This window comes from Chanodichthys erythropterus, chromosome 15 (genome assembly GCF_024489055.1).
Source record: "Chanodichthys erythropterus isolate Z2021 chromosome 15, ASM2448905v1, whole genome shotgun sequence".
Taxonomy (NCBI): domain Eukaryota; kingdom Metazoa; phylum Chordata; class Actinopteri; order Cypriniformes; family Xenocyprididae; genus Chanodichthys; species Chanodichthys erythropterus.
This window is the reverse complement of record NC_090235.1, coordinates 26,817,007-26,829,916: the sequence shown is the minus strand read 5'-3', so window position 1 is coordinate 26,829,916 and position 12,910 is coordinate 26,817,007. Positions and strand designations below refer to the sequence as shown.

Sequence of the window (12,910 nt, the reverse complement as noted above, 5' to 3'; positions counted from 1 at the left end):
ACAGCAGCCAATCTGATCGAACACACGCACGCTCATAATTCCCGAAGCTGCTCTCGCGCACTCTTTCCCTCAGAGCGCCGTTCTGCTGACTCAGTGCCTTATCAAAGCGAACCGGTTCCTCGCCACCGAACAGAGCTGAGACGCACCAGTCACCGCAACAACTCCAGCCATGGCCAAAACTGCTATCGGTAAGACAAATCTTCCTTCATTTTTGTTCGTCGATTTATGATGCAGGATGCTGAGAGATGCTGTCACGCGCACAAAAGACCCTGATGCGGGTGAAACAGAAGTCTGTTGGATGGGGGAAAAAAAATAATTTCTGTTGATGTCTGGGTTATTTCTTAGATAAAAATCTGCTTTCTCTTTACACCCCATGCTGTTTTATTTTCAAATATGGCTGTGGGCTGTGGGTGCACCCAGGCTGCCTTCTCACTTTCACAGAGGAAAAAAGGGGGACTTCATAAATGAGAAAAAGCATTAATTTGTGTTAATATAGTGCTCACCTCTTTTAAAACATTTTGGAACATGTTTTAAAAGCCATGAAATGATTTTCTCATGGTGACAGTGCACCTGCCGGCTCATGCATCTCCAGCATAATGCAGAAGGACCCCACCCAAGATCCAGCTCTGTGTTTCAGCCTTCAGAAAATCCAATAAAGCCTGACAATTAGGGACTCAGAACAGTTCAAAGCTTTGGAAATCCTCTATAAATGATATTTATATCCATTTTTATAAAATGAGCTAGGTGTGGATGATATTTATTGCCAAACAAAGCCATAATAGTGAAATACGACATGGTAGTTACTGAATTAGGGTGTATGAAATAGCTTTGTTTTTATCCATGTGGGTATGTTTATTATGCAGTATACACTGAATTCCTTATTTTTATTTTTTATTTTTTGCCAATTATCACAAATGATAAATTAATTCGTTTAATTTCAGTGGTTTGCACTGATTTGGGGCATGACTCTTAAGCTGATGGGTTTATTAAAGACTATACACACTGGCTGCATTTTTATATTACATAATTTATAATGGGTAAATCAGAATCTGTTCTCACACCTTTAACATATTCTTGTGACATACAGTCTGCCAGCACATGTAATTATTATTTAACCCCCCCAAAAAAACATCCTTGATGATTAAACACAAGTTTTTAAGGTGTAATTGTGGATTTATATGTGCATCCTTTCTTGCACCATATGAGAGGCAGATTGCAGTATCAGATGATTGATGTTTTAAATGGAAGTGTGTCAGGGCCGAAGTCGTCTCGCCGGTAAGCATGTCTCAGTGCTGTTGTGATTCTGGATTATGTTGTAGACGGCCAAACTGGGGCATACCATAGACAAGGTGTGCGTCGGCATCATTTTGAGACGCCTGCAGGGCAGGGCACTGTTGGACTGAGGGTGAATATTTCCGTTCTAGCTGTCATGTCACTTGAAACCTTAAATGATAACTTGGAGAGACATCTGTTTTGCTGGATAACAGTTATGCGCACTTATTCCTGCCATGCAATGCGATTACATGGGGCAGTTTTTTAAGGATATTTCATTTCACAGAACACAAAAGAAGTGCCCTGATAAATGCCTGTGGGAATCCTCCCACTAATGAGAAAGAACATGTCAATCAATATAATCAATACACTTGGAATATTTATAGGGCTTAAAAGAGCCTACAGAAAGATTTTGGTGCGTTTGTCAGCAATCTATAAAGTAAACCAGATGAAAATAAGAAAATTAGTCACTAATCAGCTCTCTCATTAAGACCCTTTTAAAAGCATGGCTTATACACATTTTAGATATTCATTTTTACCTGTCAGAATTGCATATCATATATCAAAACTGAGCTGTAGGTGCCATGTCTTTGTGTTATCTACTTTAAAGATCTCCTCATGTAACCCTCACCAGGCCCATGCACCGTAATCATTTAAGATTACTGGATATGTGAAAGCAGTATGACTAATCCAATCAAGCCCCATTAATCAGTAACCTAACAGGAAGCTCAAACATACACATTCAGCAATGCTGCACAGTGGGGTGGGGCCGTTGCATTTTAAGATAATTATTTTTTTAGGTTTTAATGTCAAGCATATGATAAATATATATTTCATAGCACACACACACACACACACATTGTCATTTTTACTTAAAACTTTCATATGGTCTCAATTCAGTTTTAGTGATTAAACTGAAGTGGTTTTAGTGTGAACAGATGTAATTATGATCACTATTGAACACTGAAAGCTCAGCTAGATGGGCATTTGTCCAGGTTCAGTGGACAGAGCATATGTGTGAGGGAGAATGAGAGAGGTGGGAGGGGCCATTATTGATTTCCAGGGTGGGCATGCTGATGCATTATCAAACAAACCACACAAAGGACTTTTCGCTTGTCTGCTGGGCCGCAGATCCTGATGGCGAATTTTGAGTAATGCACATTTTTTTCTATTTTATATTCAGTGGTTGTTCAAATGAGATGCATCACTGTAGTGCATGGAATGATATTAGGAAGGATAAAATACAGATAATTAGCATTACTTACTTAATGTAAAAAGTAATAATATGTAATCTTTTATAAATTAATGAACTTTACAGTATACAATTAGTATCATGTTATCTTATACAGTTATATAATACCAACTTTTTTAACATTTTATATATGCAGTAGTGGCAGAAGTCATGTCTGGAGGGGATATTTGTTTTTAATGAATGTACAGGTTTGATTAATTGATCAAAATAAGAGGAAAATATTGGATATTTTTATATATTTTAAATTTGAAGGAATAAAAAAAAAGCAACTACAGCTTCACATTTTATTTTACTAAAAAAAAGAAAAACAAAAAGCTTGCATTTATCAATTTTTCTAGGCTAGACATCACTTTTTAAAATTATATATACATATTATTTTACAATTATATCATATATACACATGACACATGTGTGTATATAATATACACACATACATGACAACATCACAGAAATCATTATGCCCTTTTTTCAAATTTTCAAAAAATTTCACATAGTATAATTTATAAAATGTTTTCCTCATGGGGACCAAAAAATGTCACAAGGATTTCAGGTATTGTCATCTTTGTGAGGACATTTTGTCCCCATAACCATAAGTTACCTGAACCACACACACTAACAAAGACATACATATTAAATAGAAAATTTTATATATATATAAAATTTTATATATATATATATATATATATATATATATATATAATATATATATATATATATATATATATATATATAATATTAAATAGAAAATTATATATATAAATATATATATATATATATATATATATATATATATATATATATATATATATATATATATATATATATATATATATATATAATATTAAATAGAAAATTATATATATAAATATATATATATATATATATATATATATATATATATATATATATATATATATATATATATATATATATATATACAATATTATCACAGACACACACACACAGACACACATATATATTTGTATATTTAAAACTACTTACTGTAACACAATTTTGTAACAATTTTGATATAGTTTATTACCCCATTATCGATAATCAATGTCTTTTTTGACCAGCGGCCACAACAGCTACAGCTCAAGCCAAAGGTGTGGCTTACTGTGGCTACTCTTTTCTAATTACAAGCCCTCTGATATTTTCCAGCTGATTCTCTGGATTAGCTGACAGTATTGCACATACAGATTCATTCGTCTGTGTGAGATCCTTTTCACCTGCTCACCAGCCGGCTGACCTGAATTACTTGCTTCAGTGAGCTGTCTATCGTCCTTATCTCACTCTGACTAGACAGCAGAAGAGAAATGCTTACTGAGTTCCACTGCCACCCCCTCAATTTACCGGAAGAAATGGTTTGCTCCAGTAATTACTAATTAAAGCCCCCTACACCAAAAGTAACCTGCCAGAGGGCTTTTAATCCTAGCGGGAATGAACACAGTGATTCTCTCCCCTCCTTCCCTTCCCGGTTTTCTCCATCCTCTGTTTGTGATTAATAAGCTCGTGAGGGAGTGTGAGGGAGTTGATCAGATTTTTCTAGCCTCCTCTGGGTGTGAAGAAAGTAGGTTGGTTCTGGAAAGCATGATAGCAGTCTGACATCTGGCTGGAGAAACCCAAGCATGCACAGTTTGATAACATCAACACAGCGCTGCTGTCAAGACATTGATTTATAACTCAAATGCACTGGCCTTGATAAACGCCGTCTTGTGTGTTCAAGGAAAATCAGACACATTAATATGCCTCGTGTAGCATCTGCCATCACTGATGTTTGTATGATTTTGACTTGTTTTCACTGAATGGTGAAAAATAAAAATGATTCTGAATTTGTGGATGAGGAATGATTGCGTTAGGATCAGTGTAGCTGTCATAAACGGCCATCTGGAAGTGTGTCTCGCCTTGTGTCTTCTCTGATCTTGCCGACTCACACACACCCTCAGTAGTCGGAGTAAAAATGGATTCCAATAAATAATGTAACACTGACGGTTGGCTGGTGGGGGATGGGTGGATCTTGTGCTGAACGTTGTCTTGTAGGAAACCAGAGCATATGAGGACACGCTGCTGGTTTGTTCTTAGAAAGCACAAATGAAAACATAGGCAGTGCTAAGAAGTATTTTTACAAGGAGTTGTCAGCGTTTTTGGACTTAGGGATCCCCACCCATCCAACCCAGTGACCCTCTACAATGAAAATATTACATTTTTAACATAATACATATTTTGAACACACACATATATATATTTTATATATATATATATATATATATATATATAATGCATATACACAGTGTATAATTATATGTAGTATGTACATTAATTGGTTACACTTATTAACACTTTACAATAAGGTTTCATTAGTTAACATGAACTAAGAATAATACTTCTACGCATTTATTAATCTTAGTCAATGTTCATTTCAACATTTACTATTACATTATTAAAATCAAATGTTGTTTTTGTTAACATTAGTTAATGCACTGTGAACTAACATGAACAAACAATGAACGTCAGTATTTTTATTAACTAATATAAATAAAAAATAAGAAAATACTGTAACAAATGTATTGCTCATTGTTAGTTTGTGTTAGTTAATACATTAACAAATGAGACCTTACTGTAAAGTGTTACCAATTAACTTTAATAATAAAATTGTGTATACATTTTCTTTTCTTTTATATATTTACCATTTTTACACACAATATATACATTTCTGTAGATAGATAGATAGATAGATGATTTTACATATCTACTGATTTACATATTTTAACTACTTATTCTGTTAATATGTATATTTTATATCAGTCAGTGTACCCTTGATTCAAAACCTAGATGACTTGGGTTATTTTCTGCAACATTAGCGATGCAGTTTCGAATAATCATTCATAAAACAGCGAGAGAGAATCTGGGTCAATACTTTTGTTTGATGTATCTCTCTGCAGCATACAAAGAGAAGATGAAGGAGCTTTCCCTCGTCTCCCTCATCTGCTCCTGTCTCTACCCAGAGGCACGCAAAAACCTCATGGGCGAGTTTGAAGGTAGGAAATGAAAATATAATACCAGTAATGAGAAGTTTTGCAGAAGGAATTTACAATAATGTGCTGTGCTTTATAGACCTCATTCTGTTTGATCTTGGTAATCTAACATTTTATTGGCCTGTATGTGTACCAGCACAGCAGTACTACACATTTATTATCTTAACAGCTAATATAGATCAATAAATGTCTGATAAATGTTCAGGATGGCTGTATAAAAAAGTTGTATGAGCTCATTTCATGAGCAGAAGGCAGTTTGTGCATTTTATTGCATGGATCTTGATGTTCAAACCCCACCAATGTGTAGATGAATATTTGCTGCCTTACATCCTCCAGTTTCTAAACAACATCTATTTTACTTTGTGTCTTGCATGCTCAGACATGGAGGTTAAACCCATTAACAAGCGAGCTTCTGGCCAGGCCTTTGAGGTCATCCTGAAGCCACCCTCTCCCACGGCTGACGGGGGCTACAGCATCACCTCACCTCCTAAAAAGAGGGACATGTCTCTGGAGGACATCCAGAAGAAGCTGGAGGCCGCAGAGGACAGGAGGAGAGTATGTGACCTGTTTATTTGTATAATATATCTTTATTATATATCTGTATATGTTTGATGATTATTTTTTATTCCTATTATTTTATAGATTAATTTATTCACACCTATTTCATTTCACTCTGCCCCACTCTTCCTCTCCAGTCCCAGGAGGCTCAAGTCCTGAGGGCTCTGGCTGAGAAACGTGAACATGAGCGGGACGTCCTGCTGAAAGCCATGGAGGAGAACAGTAACTTCAGCAGGATGGCAGAGGAGAAACTCATCATGAAGATGGAGCAGATCAAGGAGAACCGTGAAGCCCTCCTTGCAGCCATGCTGGAACGGCTGCATGAGAAGGTCAGGACTCAGGCTGAGCTTTAATTATTATAACTTACACTACCGTTCAAACTTTTGGGGTCGGTACGCTTTTTGAAAAACATTAAAATGCTCAGCAAGGTTATAAAATATTACAATTTAAAATAACTGTTTTCTGTTTTAATATATTTTAAAATGTAATTTATTCCTGTGATGGCAAAGCTAAATTTTCAGCATCATTACTCCAGTCTTCAGTCACATGATCCTTCAGAAATCATTCTAATATGCTGATTTGGTGCTCATAAAAACTTTTCTTATTAATATTTTGGGGGTAAAGCATTACAAGTAACTTGAGTTTACTTTTTTCAAGTAACTAGTAAAGTAACGCATTACTTTTAGATTTACAACAAAATATCTAAGTTACTTTTTCAAAAAAGTAATGCAAGTTACTTTGTTTTCCCATTTATTGACTGACAGCTCTCAGGGAGAGGGTAGGGAGTAAGGTTCCTAAAGTCTGAGGCTTAGTGTGAAAGGGTCATTTGCCAAAAATAGAACTTTTATTTTTATTTTTTTATTTTGTTAAAAATCAAACAAGCAAGCCCAGCCCAGGTGAGAAAAAGTAAGGCAAAAGTAACGCAATCCATTACTTACCATAAAAAGTAATGCAATTAGTTACTTTTTCAGGGAGTAACACAATTGTAACACATTACTTTTAAAAGTAACTTTTCCCAACACTGCTAATATCAATGTTGAAATCAGTTGTGCTGCTTAATATTTCTGTGAAAACAGTGATTCCTTTTTTTCAGGATTCTTTGATGAAAAGAAAGTTCAATAGAAAAGCATTTATTTGAAAAACATATATTTTATGACATTATAAATGACTTTACTGTCACTTTGATGAGTTTAATGCATCCTCGCAGAATAACACTAACAAAAAAATTACGGACCCAAAACTTTTGAAGAGTAGTGTAATTGTGCTTTTGGTTATTGCTTATATTTAGGTTTAAAAGAACAAGTATTAAATGCATAATTTGTCCCACAAAATGAAAGATCTTGAAACTTCTTCGGGAGTGGCTTGCTGCAACTGTGAATAATGATCTGACATGACAGAAGATAAACTAGCAAACAATCCTCAGACTTACATTGAAGGAGGAGCTAGAGTCATATCTAGAGACTAGACTAGAACATCATAGAGACATGAATGTGGGCTCTTTTGATTGAGGCTAATAAACAACCAACTAGCAACCACCCAAAACCCCCTAGCAACTACTTACCATCCACACAGAACTCTCTAGCAATCTCTTGAAATCTAATCTGATACTCTATCAAAAGAGGGCACTACAGTACAATAAAAAACATAAAGACATTTTTAAACATGAAGGGTATTTTCTTCATTTTCATCAGCATTATATCAACTTTAAGCTATGAACAGCTGATAAATCTTGTATTGTTTCTCTATGTGCTTTCAGGAGAGGCACGCTCAGGAGGTGCGCAGAAACAAAGAGCTGAGGGAAGAGCTGACAGCATGAGCACATCTCTCTACACCCACCGTCCCATCACCCCACCCCCTCTCCCCATACCTGCGCGACCTCCCGTCCCAAGAGAGACCCCCTCTCACCCTGCCACCGCAGCCCCGAGTAGAAAAGATCCTCTGGCGCACCACCCCCCTGCCCCGCCCCGCCCCGCCCAGGCCAAAAGAATCGACCCTGCCCCCTCACCAACAGCATCCTGCCTGACATAGTCCATAAGACAAAAGGAACACCATTAATCCAAAAAAAATGTTTTTGATCAATTTGAAACCAGTCAAAGTGGGTGTGGTTTTTTTGTAAATACTTCCTATTTGTTTTATATGAGATGATGAAAAGTATTGCGGTGTGCCATTTTATAAGTTTCACTCTCTGTATCTTTATCTTTTAGTGGATGTACTTGTTTCCTCCCTCTCTCTCTCAGATCTGCTACAGTTTCTCTTGTACCAGGCTTTGGTGTTTGTGAGTTTGCTGGCTAGCTGACATTTGCAATGTCTCTTCTAAACGCAATGATCATGTTAGTGTCTCTATGTCCATGTGGAGAGAGTAAAAGCCGCCACACTACAGTACACACAGCTCTAACCGGTCACTAGCATACATTTACAATGATCTCTAGCTCTTTCTTCATACATTCATCTGGTATATAGTCACAACACACAGACACACACACACACACACACACACACATACTTATATGTCAGCATGATTTAGTAAAAAATGACATGTTGCTCAAGAGGAGCTGTGGTTTGAGCCACGCCGAAGTCATGTGACGTCTCTTGACCCGTGTTTGACCGTAGTCTGGGTTGCATTTATGCTGACAGCATAACATCAAGTTAACCTTGAGTTCTTGGGAATCACATGTACTGAAGTTCTCCAATTCTAATTCTTGATTTTCAGGTTTTTAGAGGTCGCTACCTGTTAATAAAATGGACATGATGGTGTGTGTGTGTGTAAGTGTGTGTGTGTGTGTCAAGAGCAGTGTGGGTAGACGGTGTTATAATGTGCCATAGCTATTGTGTAAGTAGCTTTAATGTCACAAACCTGCCCACTTTCTTCTTTCTCTTCCAGCTGTGTGTTTTATTCCCTTCACACATGTAACTTTGGGAGCAAGCTGTGGTGAATAAAGGCTTGGGTTTCTTGGAATGAGAATATCTGTCTTTGGCTCCGTTTTTATTTCATACAATATGCATTAACATAAACACAAAATTCGATTTCACATTTAACAGCTATGTTGTAGAGCCCAAAAATGTGATTAGCATAATGCGTGAAATAACAAAGTGTAATACCCTAGTTTTCCAACAGGTGGCAATAAATGACTTTGCAGAAAAACGTGCTGTAACTCGCAATAGCATACCATACTTATCAAGCTATTGCTCCATAGTGTGGGAATATTCTTTATGCACAAAATACAAATTTAGTTCTAACCTTATCACTACCCCTAAACCTAACCCTACCCTCAACTTATCTCTAAAATTAAAAGGAAATTATAGGTGAATAACACTGATGTAGAAGCACCTAACCATGGTTTTATGCCTGAACTTGTACCTCAAATCTGATTGATTGATAAGAATTTTAACTTCTTTCTTTACTCATTATTGGATCGGGCTGTCAAAAGTTGAAATTTTTACCCCAAATGGGAATAAACATGAAAAACAAGCGTTTTTATTTCCCAAGGTGATAACTAGATTCCACTTAACATGAAACGTAATGAGGTCACGTGACAAAGTGGTGATTTGAATTCGGAATTCGGAAACGCAAACTAGCATATTACCAAAGAATATTTACTAACAAGAAGCGACACTCAATAGGACGTTCCATTGCAACACCGGCGCCCAGCAGCAGCCCTGCGTTTCCGCCATTTTGGGGTGAAAGTGATTCGCAGTCCACTAGTTTCTATTGAAATATCAGCTGGTTTGTAAAAAAAAAAAAAAAAAAAAAACGTACATTAAAGCTGAAATCCAACCTGAATGATGACAACACAGAATAAAATACTATCACTAGTGATCATCAAATCCTTTAAACAGTTTATTTTACAGACTTTGTGTTTAAGTCTTCCACTTTTTTTCACAAAACCTTTTTGCTCTCTAGAAACCCAGTCAGTTTGGGTTAAAATTCTTTAAATGATCTAGTACGGAAGAGGATTAGGGCCAAGCAATAATAAAAAATAAAACCATCTCGAGATTAAAGTTCATAAATGTCGAGAAAAAAATCGTTAAATTTTGAGAAAAAAAGTCGAAATAAAATGTTGAGAATAAACTCATTAAATTACGATAAAAAAAACTTGTTAAATTTCAAGAAAAAATTTGAGATAAAATGTTGAGAATAAAGTCATTAAATTACGAAAAAAAAAGTCGTTTAATTATGAGAACAAATTTGTTAAATTATGAGAAAAATGTTAAATTTCGAGAAAAAAGTCGAGATAAAATGTTGAGAATAAATTCATTAAATTATGAGAAAAAAGTCATTAAATTACGAGAAAAAGTAGTTAAATTATGAGAACAATTTTATTCTCAACATTTTATCTCGACTTTTTTCTCGAAATTTAACAAGTTTTTTTCCTCATAATTTAATGAGTTTATTCTCAACATTTTATCTCGACCTTTTTCTCGAAATTTAACATGTTTTTTCTCGTAATTTAACAAGTTTATTCTCAACATTATTTTGACTTTTTTCTCGAAATTTAACGAGTTTTTTCTCGAAATTTAGCAACTTTAATCTCGAGATGGATTTTATTTTTTTATTATTGCTTGGCCCTAATCCTCTTCCTGAAGGATTCTATGGTCCAGTTAGTATTTTCACCCCATTATGGCGGCCGCGCTACCCGAGCGCCATCTAGTGGCTGTTGCCCAAAAAGTATCAGAGTGTCGCCTCTTGGGTTCTATACTCTTTGATACCACTCAAAAATAGTATGTATAGGACTACTCAAAAATGTTGTAGCATCCTAGCTAAAAGGGAACGTTGTCAGAACGTTCTGGAAAGGTTATCTGAGCTTTAATAGGCTAATGTTCTCGAAGCATTAACACAAAAATGCTTTTATAACATCGGTCATGTAATTTTCCCTGGAACGTTTTATTTCTTTATTTTTTAAATGTTATTACTTGTTTCTCAACGTTCAGAGAACATTCAAAAGTAACGTTTGCAAAATTAGACTACAAAATGGTATGTTCCCTCAACATTAATGCTAATTAATTTAGCATAATCAAAAAAGGTTTTTAAAACGTTTAAATACTGGATGTTTTGATGTGAACGTTAACAAAATGTTATTAAAACAAGCTTTTTTGTTAGCTGGGATAACACTTTAAACATGTATAAACAAATAATTACTTATTTACATATAAAAATATAAAAAGGTAGTTAATACTAAGATAGTATTCCATTTCAAACATGGCCTTAGTTGTACAGTAGTAGTGATAGGCCTACTAGTGCATGGTTTACTGCATACTGCACAGCATATACTGTACAGTACTGCCTAATATTTCTTAAAACGTAGTATATGAAACAGTATCCAATATGCAATTATAAGCATACATATGCAATACAGGAATACATTGTCACTGCTTGACCTAATTATGTACATGTATTATTCAGCGAGCTATCATCTTGGATATACAATCATTTTGCAACTAATTTTGTGTAAAAACTTTTGGTAATGCAATCAAACAACGAGTCAAGAATGTAAAATGGCAAGAAAAAAATTCTAAATAATTCTGGATTATTTCTGGCCCATTCATCAAGCATTTCGCGTTTTGGTATAGAGTACTAAACACAGTATGCTCTGCTCTATACTGCATCATAAGTCATCCAGGTGTTTTATGCATGTAGGTAAATAATATGGGTAGTATGCTATATTCCAGGCCTAGCCATTACTTCTACAGTATCTACTTAATATTCCAGTTTTGGGGAATCCAACTATCACCTCTAGGGGAAATGAGGGGAAAAACATGCTATAAAAGCCTCTAAAATAGATTTAAAAGCAGCTAGAGAAATAAAGAAGTGTGTTGGCAGTATGCTGTGTGTAGGTGGGAATTCATTTTACGGCTTTGGCTGGCAGCACAGTACCAGTGGTGGCGTGGGAGTGCTCCACACCAGGAGCTCAGTGAGCTGCTGTGATTGCTTTGGGACAAAGCTGCACTGTGCGGCCCTCTCCTCCCACTTTTCCATCTCTCTCGTTCCTTCTCTTCTCGCTCTGTACCTCTCTCTTTCCTCCCTGTGCAGTCCAGGCCAGCTAGGCTGCCATTGTCCAGGATATCCCTTGGCTGTTAATGGCTTCCTGGATACATAGAGAGGCCACAGAGAGGCCCCTGGGCCGTGTTTGATATCAGTTCAAAACACACGCATACAGGCACTGGTTCAACCCTATAGAAATCTGCAGCGCCTCATCTCACAGCCATGAAAGGAACTATTCTTCTCCAAAACATTAAATCACATGTAAGGCTTATTTATGTATATCCACCTGTGTGTGAGAGAGAGAGAGAGAGAGAGGTGACTGGAACATTTCAAACACACCAACAATTCCAGACGATAAAATATATGAATGCAGTTTACTGTGACTGTTTACAAAGTTGTGAGGCTGCGAGATTTGCCCTAAAAGATGTTTTGATTAAGATGTCAGTAAATATGGTCATTTTGTTACAAAGATATGTCATTATAATTTCTTGCTGATAGCAATAATTTGATGATTATTTTCATATTATGGCCAATATTAAAATTATATTATAATCTTATTTAATTATAAAATATTTCTAAATAAATGTAAATAAAAAAAAAATAAATAAATTTAAATGCTAAAACTTAATCATCACAACATTAAAATATACAGCATGAAAAATGGATAGTTGATAATTATTTTCCTATTATAACCAATATTTAAATTATATAATATTATAATTATATTAATTTTAAAATGTATCTAATTAAATATAAAATTAATAATATTAATATATTAATATAAATAAATATAACATTTATTAAAAATAATAA

The 12,910-nt window shown here is 35.2% G+C and overlaps 1 protein-coding gene across 1 annotated transcript; it reads left to right on the top strand.

The window, feature by feature from the left end:
- Positions 1–9,057, top strand: stmn2b (stathmin 2b). Its single transcript, XM_067411824.1, has 5 exons — positions 1–188; positions 5,467–5,562; positions 5,939–6,114; positions 6,255–6,446; positions 7,874–9,057. The coding sequence occupies exons 1-5, from the start codon at positions 170–172 to the stop codon at positions 7,931–7,933; spliced, it is 543 nt and encodes a 180-aa protein (XP_067267925.1). The 5' UTR covers positions 1–169; the 3' UTR covers positions 7,934–9,057.
- The last annotated feature ends 3,853 nt before the right edge of the window (positions 9,058–12,910 follow it).

What these genes read in the sequence shown, in the direction of transcription:
- stmn2b (XM_067411824.1), top strand. An exon ending in CCTCATGGGCGAGTTTGAAG is followed by an intron (nt 5,563 to 5,938) that starts GTAGGAAATGAA and finishes TTGCATGCTCAG; the next exon opens with ACATGGAGGTTAAACCCATT. An exon ending in TGGAACGGCTGCATGAGAAG is followed by an intron (nt 6,447 to 7,873) that starts GTCAGGACTCAG and finishes ATGTGCTTTCAG; the next exon opens with GAGAGGCACGCTCAGGAGGT.